Below are 16,308 nucleotides of genomic sequence, written 5' to 3' on the forward strand. Positions count from 1 at the left end.
AGAAAAGACAAAAATCTTGGGGACAAACAAACTTTAATAATATCAAACTTATAAAGATTGTCATATTCTCCTTTACTCTTTTCAATGATTGGTCATCTAATTTCAAACTTGTTTTGCTTATTTCATTTACTTCTCTCGCCACATTTCAACTTACTGGCTAATTGAGCTCACGACAAAATACACAATTATTCACATTTGCTAATAAAAGTCATTTTGTTATTGACTTGTTTATCCATCTTTTTGCGAAATTATTGTACCTTTTTTTTTTTCAACGGACGAAATTACTATATTTTACGACAACAAAAAACAACAGCTTCAGTTATAATAATTATTCATGTTGTTTTGTGGTACAGCAAAAAATGACTAAATGACATTAATTTCCTTTCCTTCAAAATCTCTAATTCCATCTGCGGATGTTCCTTCACGGATATCCTGTACAATTTGGAAAGGGGTTTCTAACCTGATTCTTGAGGGCCAAAATTGTGGACATATACAGAGGAAAAAATTGCAGAAAAATAATGATGGAAAAGGATGGGGCATTTTAATATGGCAGTGCACCACAGTTGACTATACAAACCTCGTAAACTTACAACAAATGATACATTACAGGTACTGTCAGGAAAAGACAAGGTACCTCGTCAACTCTTGAATCTGCATGTTGAAAGCCGGTTAGTTAAAGACTAATCTAACATGTTCATGCAGTTATCAAGTCAGATTTGGAATATTTCGGTGAGCATCGGCGAATTCCCGTACTAGACGCTTTAAAACTCTCCCACCCTTCCCTTGCATATGTCCGAAATCGCTCTTCAATCCATCAGAGTTCTTGCTCTCAAGATAATCAGAGGCTGCATCAGCAAGGGCCTTGGACCAAAGGGGCACTAGGGTCTCTGCTTCTCCATGGTTTAGGTATTCGGCAGGAAGAGCCTGAACCTGAGAATTCAAATGGTCAATCAAACTGAGCACAAGACAAACCCATATGATCACAATTCCCATATCCCTAGGTCTCTAGAAGAAAACTTCAGAGTCAATTCAAGTCCAGTCAAACAAAGCCAATAAAACCTTAGTTACTAGGCATGAAGCAATTCATCCGCCCACTCCTAATCAAAATATAAAATGTTACTCCGTTCTTTTTTAAGTATCATTTTTTAGAAGCATTTTGTTTGTTTTTCTTTATCGTTTTTAAAGTTCAAAATAGTACTAACTATTTTTTGTCAAAAATGTCCCTGACTATTTATTGGAGATAGAGAAAGATGTTAAATGAGATAATAAATAGTTAAGGTATTATCAAAAAAAGACACGATTCTATCAAAACAAACAAAATTAATTGGTTTTCTTGGTATCTGTAGATAACTTTAAAAACGGCAATTAAAAAGAAACAGATGCGGTATATAATATGGTGGAAAATAAAACCATAACCGTCTTATGGTTCAAGACTAAAAAAAACAGAGAATTTAGAAGAAAATCCAACCCTAACTGCCTGGTTTCGATATAGGAAGAGTCAAACAAAATAGCAAAACTTAAATGCAACATAATAATATTATATGCAGGCAAAAAGGCGAAAAGGAGAGAGAGACCGCTGACTGTAGCCATCCATTAAGAGTTTGCCAGCAAAGTATAGGCTTCCATGATGTTCTTTCCGATAAAGTGCAAATTGCTGCCAATTGTTGCAGAATTGTCGCACACTTGTGAACCTATCATGTAAAACACAATTCTCTTAGGTTATGGATCAATCAAAGCTAGCAGCCTCCATATATATCAGGCAAAAAGCACAATTAATATTGAAACAACATCGATAAAGCTAGGGAGTAGGGAGGAGCGGAGAAAGGAACATAAGAAAACTTGACCCTTAGATACTCTTGGGCTAAGAACATATCAAGATGCTCATATAATTAGAGAAAAGGCAGGTATTATTTTCAAATTTTAAGTGAGGGATGATGCTGCATATTTCCAAACTGACTAAAATAAAAAAATGCGATTAAAAACCTATTTTTTCAAATGCCAGCTATTTTTTAGTCCTATTCTTGCTTTTGTGAATCACAGAAGTAATCCAAGAAATAACATTTTCCCCCTCGATGAAATTATACGTTAAAGACCTATTTGTAAAAAGAAATAATGTAAAAACAGGGAAAATCTTGGTGGACAACAACAACTCATTTCTACAGAAAATGCTTCAGAGGAAAAACAGTAAAGTCCAACAAGAGAACTAATTCTTAAAATAAATAAAGTAGCCAATATCATTCAAGCAGAATCAGAATCTGCATACTCTATCATTTCTCATTGCTTTGCTTCTACTTCAGCACATAAACTTACGTCTACTGGCTCTTGAAAATATTATAACAATTCATTTACAATGAGATACTTGCCCGTGACATTGCAGACACACCGAGTAGGGCATACACCACATTTGATACAAGTCCCTCACCACTGTGGGATATGACATGAATGGCTGTGGTGTTGAATGACCCCTCAATACAATTCAAACATTCTAACAAAGAGACAAGGCCAACATCTAAGAAACCTGAAGAGTCAAAGAAACGAGAATCAACCACATGTAATAATAAGTATAAAAATGAGATTTAAATATGCACCATGGAAAAATATGATAACTGTTGTAAGTATTAAATATCTAATTCCATAAAACTTGAGTAGAAATGTCAAACTAAGATTAAGCATGTGTATATAAGAAGCCAATTACAAAGTCAAATATTAACAAATTCAGTAGAATGCTCTTAAACCTAAAATTGGTTTAGATTACATGATTTAATATACAGACCATGACGTGTTATTCATTTTTGTAGATTTTAATAATTTAATTTCATATCCATTCTCCTTCCAAGAAGAAGGGATTTACTACTAAATTTTGTAACTTAAAATTGTGAATTTCTCAAGAAGATATTCAACTAAACTCACAATTGAGGATTACTTATATAATAACAAAAAGCAATATAGACTTTTCTTACAGGACAAATATGACATAGCAGCTAGAGCAGCACCACGGTGCATGGCTGTACAGCATATAGCTGCTTTTTGGATGGAAACTTCAAGAAGAGAACCAGAAGCTGAAAGGGCACCCTGTGATATCATCAAACTGGTAAATATAGACTTCATTTTGACTGAAGCAAATAAATCAGACCAAAATATTAAAAAAAAAAAAATATTCACAACTAGATTCTTCAACCTTGCTTTAAATCTGGGCCCACACTCCAACAAAAAAGAAAAATATTAAAAAATAAAGACCTTATTACAGGAGCGAATATATGTGGATGCAAAATTAGTGTAGGCCTCCACTAAGTCAGGTTCTTGGTCACATATGTAGGAAGAACTTAGAGCCATTACAGAAGTTGAATGAGTAAATCTTTCAAACATGGTGACAAATAAAGGTCCATACTCCTCTCGATGACCAAATTCTTCAATGACAATGGAAGCTGAACATATTAACTGAATTAGAAAATAAGTAATGGTTTATTGCAACAACTCATAAGGTGCTGAATAACTTTATATGAATATGAAAACTAACACAAACTTCTGATTTCGTGTGTCTCTATATGATAACATAAATAAATGAAAAAAGTTACAAAACATATTAAGTAAAAAAGCTAAATAATATCTTCATTAATGGAGGCTGCAAGATTTTCAAAAACAAAATATACAACAGAAATACAGGCAACACATTCTCTTCCACATGCTTTACAACACACACCCTCCTACTAGTTGTTGTTGGTTGGTGTGGTATTTCCAACAATTTCACTTCTTTTTTAACTGTTTCTTATAATTTAATCAACTTCGTCCTTCCCCTTTTCATAGTGCTAATCAGATCATAAATTTATTAGAAGGATTTATCATAGAGAAAAATGTTAAAAACTAATTATCAACTTAAAATTATATGGACTACGTTTGAATCTTTCAAACTAAAGCCAGTACAATGATCAAGAGTAATTAAATCCTAAGCTTACTAACGTGTGAAAGTAATGCAAGCCAAACAACTACCCTGACTTGATGAATCGGGAGGATTCTATCATGTACCAATTAGATTTTCTCTCAGAGTTTGAACTTTAGGCTTAACTCAATTCCAAATGCTAGCCGAAAAGGTGAGAATTGCCCAATCATTAGAAAGACTACTTTGGTCATACCTCTAGTCAATACACTCCCTCATGCCCAAGACCGAAAATCTAGAGTGTATACACATGCAGTTGGCCCACAATGCCCCTTCACACCTAGTAGTAGTCGATATCTAGAGCGTGGACAAATACAGGTGGTCCAATAACATATCAAAGAGAGGCTCTGATCTCACCTTGAGTAGTTTTATAAAAGTTAGTTCAAGATGTTAAAATAGTTCAGCTTTATAATGACTACTTTGTTCATATCTCTAGTTGATGTGGGGCCTCAACAAATTTCAAGAAAAATATATGCACAACTAAAAAGGAGCAGCCAGTTCAGCAATTTTCTCATAAGCCAATCCATGGGAGGGTTTGACCGCACAGTTGCTTCACCACTATCAAGGATAAGATGCATATTTTACATTCTTAACATCCACATGACCTTATACTAAGATTGGCAATTTAAACTTAAATCCAATTAAAAGATGAGTGGTATTGGTTTGGACTGTCCTACTAAAGCACAAGTGTGCAAAAACATGCAATAAATTGTTGTATTGCCATATGATGTTGTCTTGATTGACAATCACAGAAAAAAGTCTATGAAATACCAGCTAAAAGCGCACATTTTTATTTCCCACAATAATGTGCATGTACCAGTACTTTGCCAAAAGTCATTAAGACTTAACAACCAAAACAGTCAGGATAGTTCCAACCAACTCGGAATACAGGTAATCGGGTTTAACATGAACACGAGATACCGAAGAAAACCCTACCAGTTCTTATATAGCACTCATGACTTTGGAACAAAACAAAATTAGTCGACAGCCAATCCAGCACTTTGGGCAGTAGGGTCACAAAATGCTGACCTGCATATTCAAAAATAAAATAATAATATATTTCTCAGGATAAGAACTCATGAACTGTCATCAAATGTGTCCAAGAAGAAAGCGAGTTAACCTGAAGATTGAATAGCTACGGAAAGAGGTCGGCAAGCTGCTATCGATAAATTACCACTCTCCATATGCTTGGAGGTAAATATTTTCTCCAAGATGGGCCAGAAAACCCTTAGCAGTAAAAGTATCAAGTCATCTGCAGCAGGTTCAGTTGCCACAGATATCGAAAGATGACTGAATATAGTTCCTATTCTGAATTAAAAGGATTGTCAATGATAGAAGGGTCAGAAATCAGAATAAATGACCATGACAAATTTATACTGTCAAATATGAAAAACATTAAATAGGAATAAGAATAACATGAGTTCAGGAATTCAACGCTACAAGAAACAGTCCATTCTATGTGAAAAATATAGATTATGAACATCAGTTGTGTTAGGCTGAGATTGATAGAGTCTAGACAAAAAGTGCCAATGTACATATTACTGCTTCCACTGCTTTTGTGGGACGCTGGGGAACATACATTTATGGAAGTGTTTCTATTGATTGGTTGGAAATCTACATGACAAGTTCTTTTGAGAGCCAATTGACAATATAGACCAAATATTCAATAGACTAAGAAATAAAAAAAAGTGAAGTCTGGAAACAACTGAAATGAAGACGCGTGTTAAAAATTATATATAAAGACTAATAGAGAACTCCCAATTTCATTAACTCAATAGGTTTGAAAATACAAATTCCATATCAGAAACTATCTTGGAAATCCAAATCGGTATTATGTAACAAATGCAATGAAAACTTAATTGGCTTGAGTAAGCAAAACACAACAATCTGAACATAATATTCACCATAATACCTGTGCAGTCCTCTAGACGCAGCAGTCAAACTTTGTGTATAAGAAGCAGGGTTCTGTTTATGAGAAAGGCCGTTTTCTGGATCAACCTGAAAAAAGTAGGATGAGATCAGCCAATTCAAAGAGCAAATTAAATCAAAAATGTTCTGAAACAAGTGCATTCAGATATATATATATATATATATATATATAATGGCAAAAGAAGTTGTTAAAGATCAAGAAGAAAAAAATCCTACTGGAGCCAGGAATAGCTACAATTTCTACAAGTTATGCAACAAACATCATGGACAATCCAATTGTTCAGCTTCAAAAAAACATCATAATTGTCCTGCTTAGAGTTGCTGCGACATTAATAACCTACTTTTTTAAGTATATGGCCAAAGTAATATTGCCTTTATATGACACCAGAAACAGAAAAATCTTCAGTTATAGGGAAACAATTAATTTATGCTTCTCTTAGGCCCAATTCAATTTTCAGTTCTAAGTCGAATTCAGTTTTTTATTTTTTTTTAATTAAATCACTCTCTTTACCTCGTCTCGTTGTGAATTCACTGAATATAAAAAAAATGTGACTTACAAATGAAACAAAATTCAATTTTTTTTTAATAAAATAATTGTTTGAAGTAGGTGGTCGGTGGTAGTGGTTGCAGTTGTCACAAGTAGGTGGTCGGAGTGTGACTGACTGTGGTTAGAGTATGACTGACGGTGGTGGAGGTCGGAAGTTATTGGAAGTAGGTGGTGATGGTCGGAGATGGTGGTTGGTGGTTGTCGGAAGTAGGTGGCGGTGGTCGGAAATGGTGGTCGGCGGTTGTTGGAGTGGTGTTGGCGTCAAATAAAACAAGAATTATAAAACCTATTTTTTTGTTAAGTTTTAGGGAAAAAATATTACGAAATTAAGTAGCAACTCAGCCCCATTTTACCCGTACAGATTTTGGTTTTGAAAATTGATTTTCAAAACTATAAAAACTAAAAACTCTCAATCACCACAAACGGACCCTTAGGAAACAAAAATAAATTTTTGTTCTTTATAATATAGAAGGACTTCATAAAAACCAATTCTTACAGAAAATGCATAGCAAGGACAAATATATGAAATAGCATATATTCTGGAAATTGAGACAAGAAAGACAGTCTAGTTACCAAAACATGAAATAGATGGACTTATTGTCATCATATATAACAACAAATGAAGCAAGAAAGCAAATCATGAATCAACCTTAATCCATTTTAGCACCTTGGCCATTCTATCTCTCTAGTCTCTAGAGAGAAAAATATTATTTAGAGAAATAGCATATATACTAGAAATTGAGGCAAGAAAAGCAGTCTAGTTTCCGAAACATGAAATCAATGGACTCATTGTCATCATATAATAACAAATGAAGCAAGAAAGCAAGTCATGAATCTACCTTTATTCATTAGCACCATGGCCATTCTATCTCTAGTGGGAAAAATATTATTTAGAGAACAGAATTATAAATAGCCAGTAAATTTTAAACACTAAATTATAAGAATCAAATGTAAAATTGTCTTCTTATCTTCACGTAAAATTAACATACAGCGATTTTTGATTTCATCGTCTAAGTAAAACCAAGTACGGGGGAATTGGTGCAGAACACTGACAAAATACAATTGAAAGAACCAGAAAGCATCAAAGAATAAAAAACAAAGACAGTGTGCAGGATGGGAAAAAGAAGGCTCACAAGTTTTCCAATAGCTTCATAGCTAGAGGAGAGCAATTTAGCCAATAAGTTGCTCTTCAATTCAAGATTAGGAACAGAACCAAGGACCAGACTTATTGCATGCATAACTTCTTCTTCATCTTCCAAAGATAAATGCCACTTCTCTAACCCCTACAAGAAAAGACAACTTATTGAGAAAGGAATCAGACTGATCAGGAAAATAGAGAATATTCAGTAAGAGCAAATCCATAAGCTTCCATTTTAATTAACATGCTGCGGATTTTTGGCCACGGTGTAACATGGAAAAAGGGTACAGGAGTCGACAATCAACAAGTATCAACGTTGTAGAGAGATGAATTATATCAACAGAAATTCCCGCACAGAGCATCACACAACTGCGAACATAATATTATCATTCAGGAATGTAGTCTGCTATAAGCAAAGAGTAACTACCTCTCCTATCCACATTAAGATTTCCAGATTTGAAGGTTCATAAATTACTACGGAAGCATCTTCGCAGACTTTACGCAGGGCAGATGCACAAGCATTTGAAGAAAGAGGTTCAGAAATCCCAATAGCAAGGAATAATCTGAAAGAAGAAAGGTTGCAGCCCAACATGAGTCATGGATTTCAGAGAATTGTCCATCAGCAATAAGTAAATTAAGTTCAACACAGCTATCTTTAGGTTTAACTGAACAAATATTAAATATGATCAGAAATGTCTATCAAACATAAATGATCTTAAGGTAGTTCAAAATAATAAAATGAGATGAGAGACCAGATAGTTCATTAGTTTTTAATACCACAGGAAAATGGGTTCTTTTAGTACTCACAGCAAGGGTCTAAAATTTTCCTTAAAAGCGGATATCCACTTGGAATAAGAACCAATAGCGTCCGCAAGAGATCTGTATACCTAAAACAAAAGTAAACTTTTAAATGACAAGAAAATAGAACAAACTGCTTAGAAACAAATGCTGCCAATGGAGAAAATGAGAGAAAGATCATATATAACTCACAATGCAAATGAAACCCTTTAAGCCATCAGAAGGCTTACTCGATAGCATGGTCACCAACTGCATGACTGCAGAGAAATTGAAACTTTGGCCGTCCTGTATGATTACATCGGCAGCCTGGAGTAAAGCAAGTGTTACCATAAATAATATGGGTATGGAATAAGTGTTCTATGATCTAAATTAAAAAGCACATCAATGCAGTAGCTTTCCAGTAAGCAATAATGTCAGAGTGGACAGTCCACTACTGCTGAGGTACATGCATAACGCTTTACTAGCAGCAATGAAACATCATAGTAGGAAGTTAGGAACTAATGTACAAATGCAAACATTGATAAAAGAAGGTAAGCACGTGCATTAATAAATAAATAAATAAAATAAGACAAACATTACTAAGTTTCTAACAAAAATGTACAAATGGAGGAAGATATCGCCAATGAACATTTTTCATTACAAAAAAATCAACACAACCATACCTAATCAAATATTTAAAGCTTATGCCTCCATCAATATACAATGAAACAAAAGACAGTATCCATTATTAGAAGCACACACAAATTAATCATTCAGCACAGTAACAATAACAAAAACAATAATAATAAAAACAAAAGTAGTGTTTTACTAGTTGGGGTTGGCTACATGGACCATATGACACCACAATATCCTATCATAATAATGTCTAAGAACAAAAATATAAATCTTTCTTAATGTTTGGCCAACAGTCTTTTTCTTGGTCTACCTCTAACTATTTGACTACCCCATCAAATAAATCTTTAATTAACAAATATATGCAATACAAACTTCTTTCGTTTGCAAAGCATTTTACAATATCTCTCTACGAACTCTATTATACACCTTTTCCAAATTTACAAAAACCATCAGATTGTTGTTTTAATTCTTCCTATATCTGTCCATCAGATCATGTTTTTCATGATCAACCTCCTTGAAATGAAACCAAATTGATTTTCTATATTGTGTGTCTCTTGTCTTAATATTTGTTCAATTAGAATTACCCTCTCTTAGAACTTCATATGATGATTCATGAACTTAATACCATTGTAACTTGTATAATTTTGCATGTCACCATTGTTCTTATAGATCCATTCATCTGACATGAATTTAGAATTTACCATGAGGGTGTTCTCTTAATACAATAGCAAAAATAATTTAAAATCTACTGAATAGGCCACTCATTTACAAGTTCATTAATTATTAAAAAAACAACAACAATTTGAAACAAGGATAAGTCTAAAGAAGCATCCAAAAGGCCTTCACATGGAATGGAATTAAGTATAACATTGCCAAGCCATCATTGAACATTTAACAGTAAATATTTTGATATGTAAAAACCATCGGTTTTGATGGTTTCCTCAAGTACTCCCTATCTCAAATCCATTATGCTCCTGATTTGCACAATGTACTTTCTACCTGATTAATGATACTTACCCCAACTTTCAGGTTTAGTAGCAAGCATGTCAAGTCATATTTGTTTCAGTATAAAGATATTATCACCCGACACCCGTCCCTTTGTTTCGGGCAAAGTGCCAGCCCAAATACTATAATTATCAGGCTACTAAAGCATCCTATGAAAGCAGCAAGTGGTACTCACAGCATTAAGAGCAAATAACTTGCTTTCGATTTCCTTCCAAGGAAGTGATAGATTCAGAGATGCGCACCCACCTATAGAGAGCTGCAAATACACTGATAATATCAAAATTATGAATTTGAGATTTCACTGACAAATTTGACATAATGCACTGACAATTATCATTAAAAATGTTTGACATCTGATAAGAAGAATGATCAACACATGTGAAAGTATACTATTGGGTCAGCTTTTCATTGTAAGCAAAACTCAAAAATTTCAAATTAAACTATGTGAACAATTTAGATCAAATCTCAATTTTATCTAGCCACTATCATTAGTATCCATTTATAATAACACAACGTGATCAAACAGATAAACAATTAATTATTATCACAGATAACTAATACCAAAGTAATTATACTGTCATAAAAGGTGTAAAACAAAGACCTGGACATTGAGTCGCAAAAGAAAGAAAAATATATGAAACTTTCCAAAAGCACCTTTTGCATAAATATCGTAGATCCTAACAGATGACATATATCCACCAAAAGTTCTACTAGGTTCATTCTGAAATGCATAAGACCATCAGGCAAATCGACCACTCTGCTTTCATCATTGTATGTAGAATCATCCACCTGTTAAGCATCAGGGTAAAAATTTACTGTGAAGACATAGCTTTTAAATCTGTCAGAAATCTCAACAAGATTCATCACAAAATTAAACAGGAAAAAGAAAATCAACCACCAGAACTATGCACTAGAATAAAAGAAATGCTGAGTAGTGCACAATTACAAACAAAAATGAAGTCCACACTAAACATGTTTTAAAAGTAGTGGGTTGATGGAACAAATAATATAACAATTTTTTAACTGTGCATTGCATGATCTGTCCAGCTAATACAGCATTCATTTGTGTATCTAACATAAAATGACTTATTGTTGAAAACTCAACTGCAACAATTCTAAAACAAATATCCAATATTCATCAAATCTGGGTTACTAATTAGAACAAATAACCAGTAGTAGTTTGGGAAAATTCTATTCACTCCATTTTTATTAAAAATGAACCAGTTTAAAGATTGCTTTGAAAGCAGACTTTCTCATCAGCACCAACTTATGTTCGATTGGAATAGCAATCACAAGAGACACAGGTTGAGGGGAAGTACTTAGATCCTCTTCAACAATTTAATTGTTGAGAGTCTCACATTCGATGAGATATAGTCTTAAAATATGTTTATAAGAGGAAGGCATCCCCCACCTTACATGCTAATTTTGTAAGGTTCGAGTTAGGTATATCCCAAATTCTTAGATGGTATCAGAGACTATCTAAGATTCATTAGGCCACTTGCTATCAGGTCACCGACAATTGGGGCCACTCGGGTCACGCTTCAAATGCCCAGCCTTAGGTGTGAGGGGGTGTGTTGAGAGACCCACATTGGATGACATATGGCCGGAAAATATATTTATAAGTGGGAGGCATCTCTCTCTCTTTATAAGCTGGTTTTATAAGAGTTAAGCCAACCTATATTCTAAGAATAACTTATGTGAATGGGTGCAGAAAACAATAAAGCCCCACAAAAAAAGGAAAGAGAAACAACATTTACATAAATTGATGCCCAGACTGCAAAATGCAAATAGATTAAGAATAAACCTGAGAACGTAATAACAGTGAATCGAGTAATGCTGAGAACACAGGTGAAAAAATGGCTTCCACATGTTCTGTTTTAGCTCCACCTACATCAATGCCAAGTATATAGCTAGCAAGAGTGGACCTGTGACAAAAAGATAAAGCAACACAAAGATATCACACACATACATTTATACAAAATTGACAAGGGTATAGATAGGTAAACTATAACACATTGTGAAGTGATGCTAAATGCATTACCAAAACTGTAGTGTTGAGTCTGCAATCTCCCAATCTTCACTTGGAAATGCCACACAGCTGCTAGCATATTCAACAGTTTTATTTCAAACTGACCAAATCTTTAATAATATGTTTTATGCAAGCAAGCTGATTAGAGATATGCAAAACTGAGACAAGATTAGAAAGTGCCTTTTCAAATATGTGAATATGTCCGTGCAGGTTTCCAGATTGCAAATCTTAATCTCAATTATTAATCAAACATTTCTACCCTTTTATAGTTATGTAGATTTTAATGCGAGAGCATCTTAGGTCCACAAATTACAGCATGATTACTTCAAATTTAATCATTATGTTGAATGGAACATTATCTAATAAATCTCTAAAATCCTTGACTCCATGGAATGCAAAAATAAGCAGAAAAGACAACGGCTACGAAAAAATCCAATAAATTAATGAGATATTACCTCAAGAGTGCATCTGCTAGTGCAAGGGCTTCTGCACTTGCTTCTACAATTAGAGATGGGGCCTAGCACAGATTCAATCAATGTGACGAGTTAAATAAGACATGTATGGCTTGCTCACAGGGCAATGAAAATGTAAATAAATGATAGTAACATAGGTAATTGGGTAATTCTCATACATCAAATAACATGTAAGATTAAATAAACAACAATCACCATAAGTATGAATTTACATAAACTAAACAGGCAACAAACAAAAAGGTATCCATAAAAAGGATTTTCAAAATCCTAAGGAACACAAATATACATTCAATACTTACAGCCTGCCCAATTTCTGACAACAAGCATGCAAGGCCACCAATTACTTTCATGTCTCCCATATTAAGAGCTGGAAAAAGAAGTACTTCCTTCAGATAATGTACTCTGCATAACAAAATTTGGGGTACTCCCTAAAGAAAACCCAAATCAAAATCAATACATAACCCATTCAGAGATAGTGCATAGAAAAGTACAATGTGTGTCAATTAAAAAAAAAAAACACTAGTTTTATCTAGTAAAGTGCCTAAAAATTCATCCCATATCTTTCTAGAAAATATTAGGCACTAAGCTATTGTAGTACAAATCCATTGCTTTTATTGGTGTTTTTCACATATGACAATATTATTAGTTGCATGTGACAAATTTAAGGACCTACCAAGAAAAAAACCTAGTATATAACATCAAGTCTTGAACACAATTTAAAATCTCAGTATGAGAAAGTACATACATCAAGCACATAGTATAATAACTTTCTTAAACAATTACATACACGTGCAATTAAGCTAAATATATCAAGACACGAGAGTTTAAATGGTGTTCCATCAGAGTGGACAGCTATACCTCGTGTTTAGTCACAAGTTCAACAAGAACTTCGATGGCAAGATCAAATGATGAAGAATCCTACACAAAGAATGTGAATATAAATTAATCTTGAGTAGTAATCATTACTCCAATTTAAGAAACAAATACATGTAAACTGGATTACCTGCAACGAGTTAAATACAAAATTTAGAAGTGGGTGAGCTGCCAACGTTCCTGGAGAAATCTCTGAGAAGCAACCTGCTCTAACCTAAACACAAGAAGGCCATACAAGGATAAAATCAAAAGGTACAGAAAAACTATAATGAAGCTTGGGATAGATGAATATTCATGTTATACATAAAAACAAGAGAACCGGGCAGAAGATTTCTTTCCCAGCAAACAACCAGGGACAACAAGGCTTAAAATAATACAACTCTAAAAGTATGCAGCATGGTGAAATTGCCAAAAAACAGTACCCACCCAGCTCAATAAGCAGCGCAAAATTTTTCTGTTCCTTTCATTTTGTTGGACAGAACCATCAAAATTTACTTGAGATTGCCGCAGCAAGAACTCGAGGACCATAGGTGTATGAGAGAGAAGCTGTAAAACAGAAGTGTGTGTGTAAAGTCATGGTAAGAGAGAAAGGACGTACAGAAACCCAGCACATAGAGGAACATATCCAAAGCAAAATTTCCTAAACCTCTTGGGTATAGTGGATTTTGTGTAACGAATCAATTTTAGAATCAATACGCTGGTTGTCAACAACTTCCTCTGGCAGGACAGTGAGCATCTCCATGACAGCTGCATTGCCATTATCTTGGCTCTGCAGATTCCGGAGACTGTAAAAAAGCTGCTCAATTGGGTTTCCATGTGCAACTACTTGAAGTATGAGTGCCGAGAGTGCAAGACAGATCTGTGTTAAAAGCTGTCGTGACAACAACAAAGAGCCAATCTAAACGAAATTGTTTTAAACATAAATCCATCTTTAATACAACTAAAAATGTCTCTATATTTCTGCAAAGCCATAAAAGAAAGAAAGAAAAACAATGCACCTGTGGATGACCACTACTGAATCTTTTGACAGCAAGAAGAAGGGCATTTACCAAAGCATCCTTAACTCCTGATTGCAGAAGATAACCTTCATTTTGTATCTGTAATTCGAAAAGCGTAACAATAATCATCAGTCATTAAACAAGGTTTTAAATTTAAGTTACAGTTTCTATTGCAAATAACTGGTAGATGCGATCTTTGGTTATGAATGTTATCATGGACTTTAATTTTAATTTAATGACATTGATACTGTAAAAAAGTTACATAATAATCAGCAGTCATAGTATGCCAGAAAAATGGGAATGCGGTTGATGGAAGCCTTGGTCAGGAAGATTTCATGACTTTTATTTGAATTTAAAGACTATATACAAAATGCATGGACATCCAATTAGATATCACCATATAGATATTTGTGTACAAATTTTAGAAAGTAATAATTTAACAAAATTAGATAAGGATCATAAAATGTGAATGAATTTTGAAGTGAAACTTTTGCAAAGCTCGTCATATCTAAAACAAGTCGTCTCTAAGCTCATCATATCACATCACATCACAATATAAGCAAAGTTTAATAAGAGTGTGACGAAAAACAGTAAGAAAAACAAAGTTAATAAACATTTTTAGTTCACACAATAAGCAAAATCAAATTATTCAACCATAAAACCCAAGCATGTAACAATTGGTGAAGGACTCGAACAGAAATGAACAAACAAGTGAATTACGAACAAAAATGGTATCTAGAGAGAGAAGGACCTTGCGTTTGAGAATCTGAGCGGCGAAGAACTCGACTTCGAAATTGGAGGCGAGAGGGTGAGAGAGATCGGAGGTGAGAATTGCGGTGGCGACATCCCAAGCGGCATGAGTTTGTTGAAACTGAACGAGCCATTGATTAGCTGCGACGCGGTTACAGGATTGGGTATCGTGGTTCAGCACATGGACAGCTTCAGCAACCTTCATTGCCAATTCCATGTTCTAAATTATTTTTCCTTTTCTTTTTTGTTTATAAATAAATAAAATAATATAGAAAATTGGAAATTGGGGAATGATGGAATTGGATTGAGGTGGGAGAAGGCGACGCCTGGAAGGATTCTGTTAATTTAACCGTTGTTTTGTTCCAAATTCATCGGACGGCTATGTATGAACAAGTGTGAGTGAGAGAGGGGTGAGGGTGAGGGTTTGGTTTTGCTCCTATGCGACCCACCTTACGCCAACTTTTGTTTTTATTTTACTCTTTTACCCTCCATTCCCCCTTTAGATCTAAATCCTACCTTGTGTTCTTTTGTTAAAGAGTGGAAAATTAAAATCTATATTTTAGCTAGGATTTGGAGGAAGAAGATTGTATCATTTTAATTTTAATTTTTTTCAATATCAATTAATTATCTCTATTTTTTAATTTATATTCAAATTTTGTATTATATAGATTATGTAGATAAAATTTTACATAAATATAAAATTATTTAATATATTATTGAAGTTCGTAAAAGTTAACATTGTTCAATAAAAATGTATAAAACATTAATTTTAAGCTATTTCAATAACATATAAAATGAATTTAGATTCGTGTAAGAGTTTAATACATTATTTATTATCTATATGATATAAACTTTTAATTCAAATAAAAATAAATTAGAAAAATAAAGTGAAATAAGGAAGGTTGATGGAGATTAAGTAATGTTTGGAAATAAAGTGAAATGTTATTTTCATTATGTCAAAAATAAAAATAAAACATACAAATTAATATATAAATATATTTTATGTCAAGTTATATTTAATAAGTGATTGAATGGTTAATTTTAGTAAATATTTTTAATCATGTATTTGACTTAGCCTAATTTTGCCCATCAAAATAGAACTCACATAAGAAAACTATTTGATTCCTTTAAATGGAATGTCATTCATGTACGTGTTATATTATTATGATTAAAATTTACAATTCTTGTTATAAAAGTCACTTTATTATATATATATATA

General features: G+C 33.5%; 1 protein-coding gene across 3 annotated transcripts; it reads right to left on the reverse strand.

Moving 5' to 3' along the window:
• Positions 1 to 360: 360 nt before the first annotated feature.
• On the reverse strand, positions 361 to 15,542 carry LOC101495197 (transportin MOS14). 3 transcript variants are annotated; one of them, XM_004493063.4, is made up of 24 exons: positions 15,091 to 15,542; positions 14,340 to 14,438; positions 13,988 to 14,212; positions 13,768 to 13,887; positions 13,472 to 13,555; positions 13,327 to 13,386; positions 12,768 to 12,896; positions 12,451 to 12,512; positions 12,008 to 12,064; positions 11,771 to 11,891; positions 10,621 to 10,755; positions 10,142 to 10,222; positions 8,539 to 8,652; positions 8,356 to 8,435; positions 7,976 to 8,111; positions 7,544 to 7,693; positions 5,847 to 5,932; positions 5,055 to 5,242; positions 4,871 to 4,963; positions 3,238 to 3,425; positions 2,961 to 3,072; positions 2,364 to 2,518; positions 1,575 to 1,691; positions 361 to 930 (listed from the first exon to the last, which is right to left on the reverse strand). In XM_004493063.4, exons 1-24 carry the CDS (start codon positions 15,304 to 15,306, stop codon positions 706 to 708), a joined length of 3,033 nt encoding a protein of 1,010 aa, XP_004493120.1. In that variant the 5' UTR covers positions 15,307 to 15,542; the 3' UTR covers positions 361 to 705. The 3 variants fall into 3 exon arrangements, with proteins under 3 accessions (XP_004493120.1, XP_012569228.1, XP_027188438.1); XM_012713774.3 differs by having other exon boundaries at positions 12,008 to 12,067; XM_027332637.2 differs by lacking the exons at positions 13,768 to 13,887; positions 13,988 to 14,212 and having other exon boundaries at positions 12,008 to 12,067.
• Positions 15,543 to 16,308: the final 766 nt, after the last annotated feature.

Source organism: Cicer arietinum, chromosome 3 (assembly GCF_000331145.2).
Source record: "Cicer arietinum cultivar CDC Frontier isolate Library 1 chromosome 3, Cicar.CDCFrontier_v2.0, whole genome shotgun sequence".
Lineage (NCBI taxonomy): Eukaryota > Viridiplantae > Streptophyta > Magnoliopsida > Fabales > Fabaceae > Cicer > Cicer arietinum.

What these genes read in the sequence shown, in the direction of transcription:
- LOC101495197 (XM_012713774.3), bottom strand. Translation starts at nt 15,306, where the DNA reads ATGGAATTGGCAATGAAGGTTGCTGAAGCTGTCCATGTGCTGAACCAC. An exon ending in CTACGATATTTATGCAAAAG is followed by an intron (nt 10,223 to 10,620) that starts GTGCTTTTGGAA and finishes GTGTATTTGCAG; the next exon opens with CTCTCTATAGGTGGGTGCGC. An exon ending in ATGGATGGCTACAGTCAGCG is followed by an intron (nt 931 to 1,574) that starts GTCTCTCTCTCC and finishes TTGAATTCTCAG; the next exon opens with GTTCAGGCTCTTCCTGCCGA.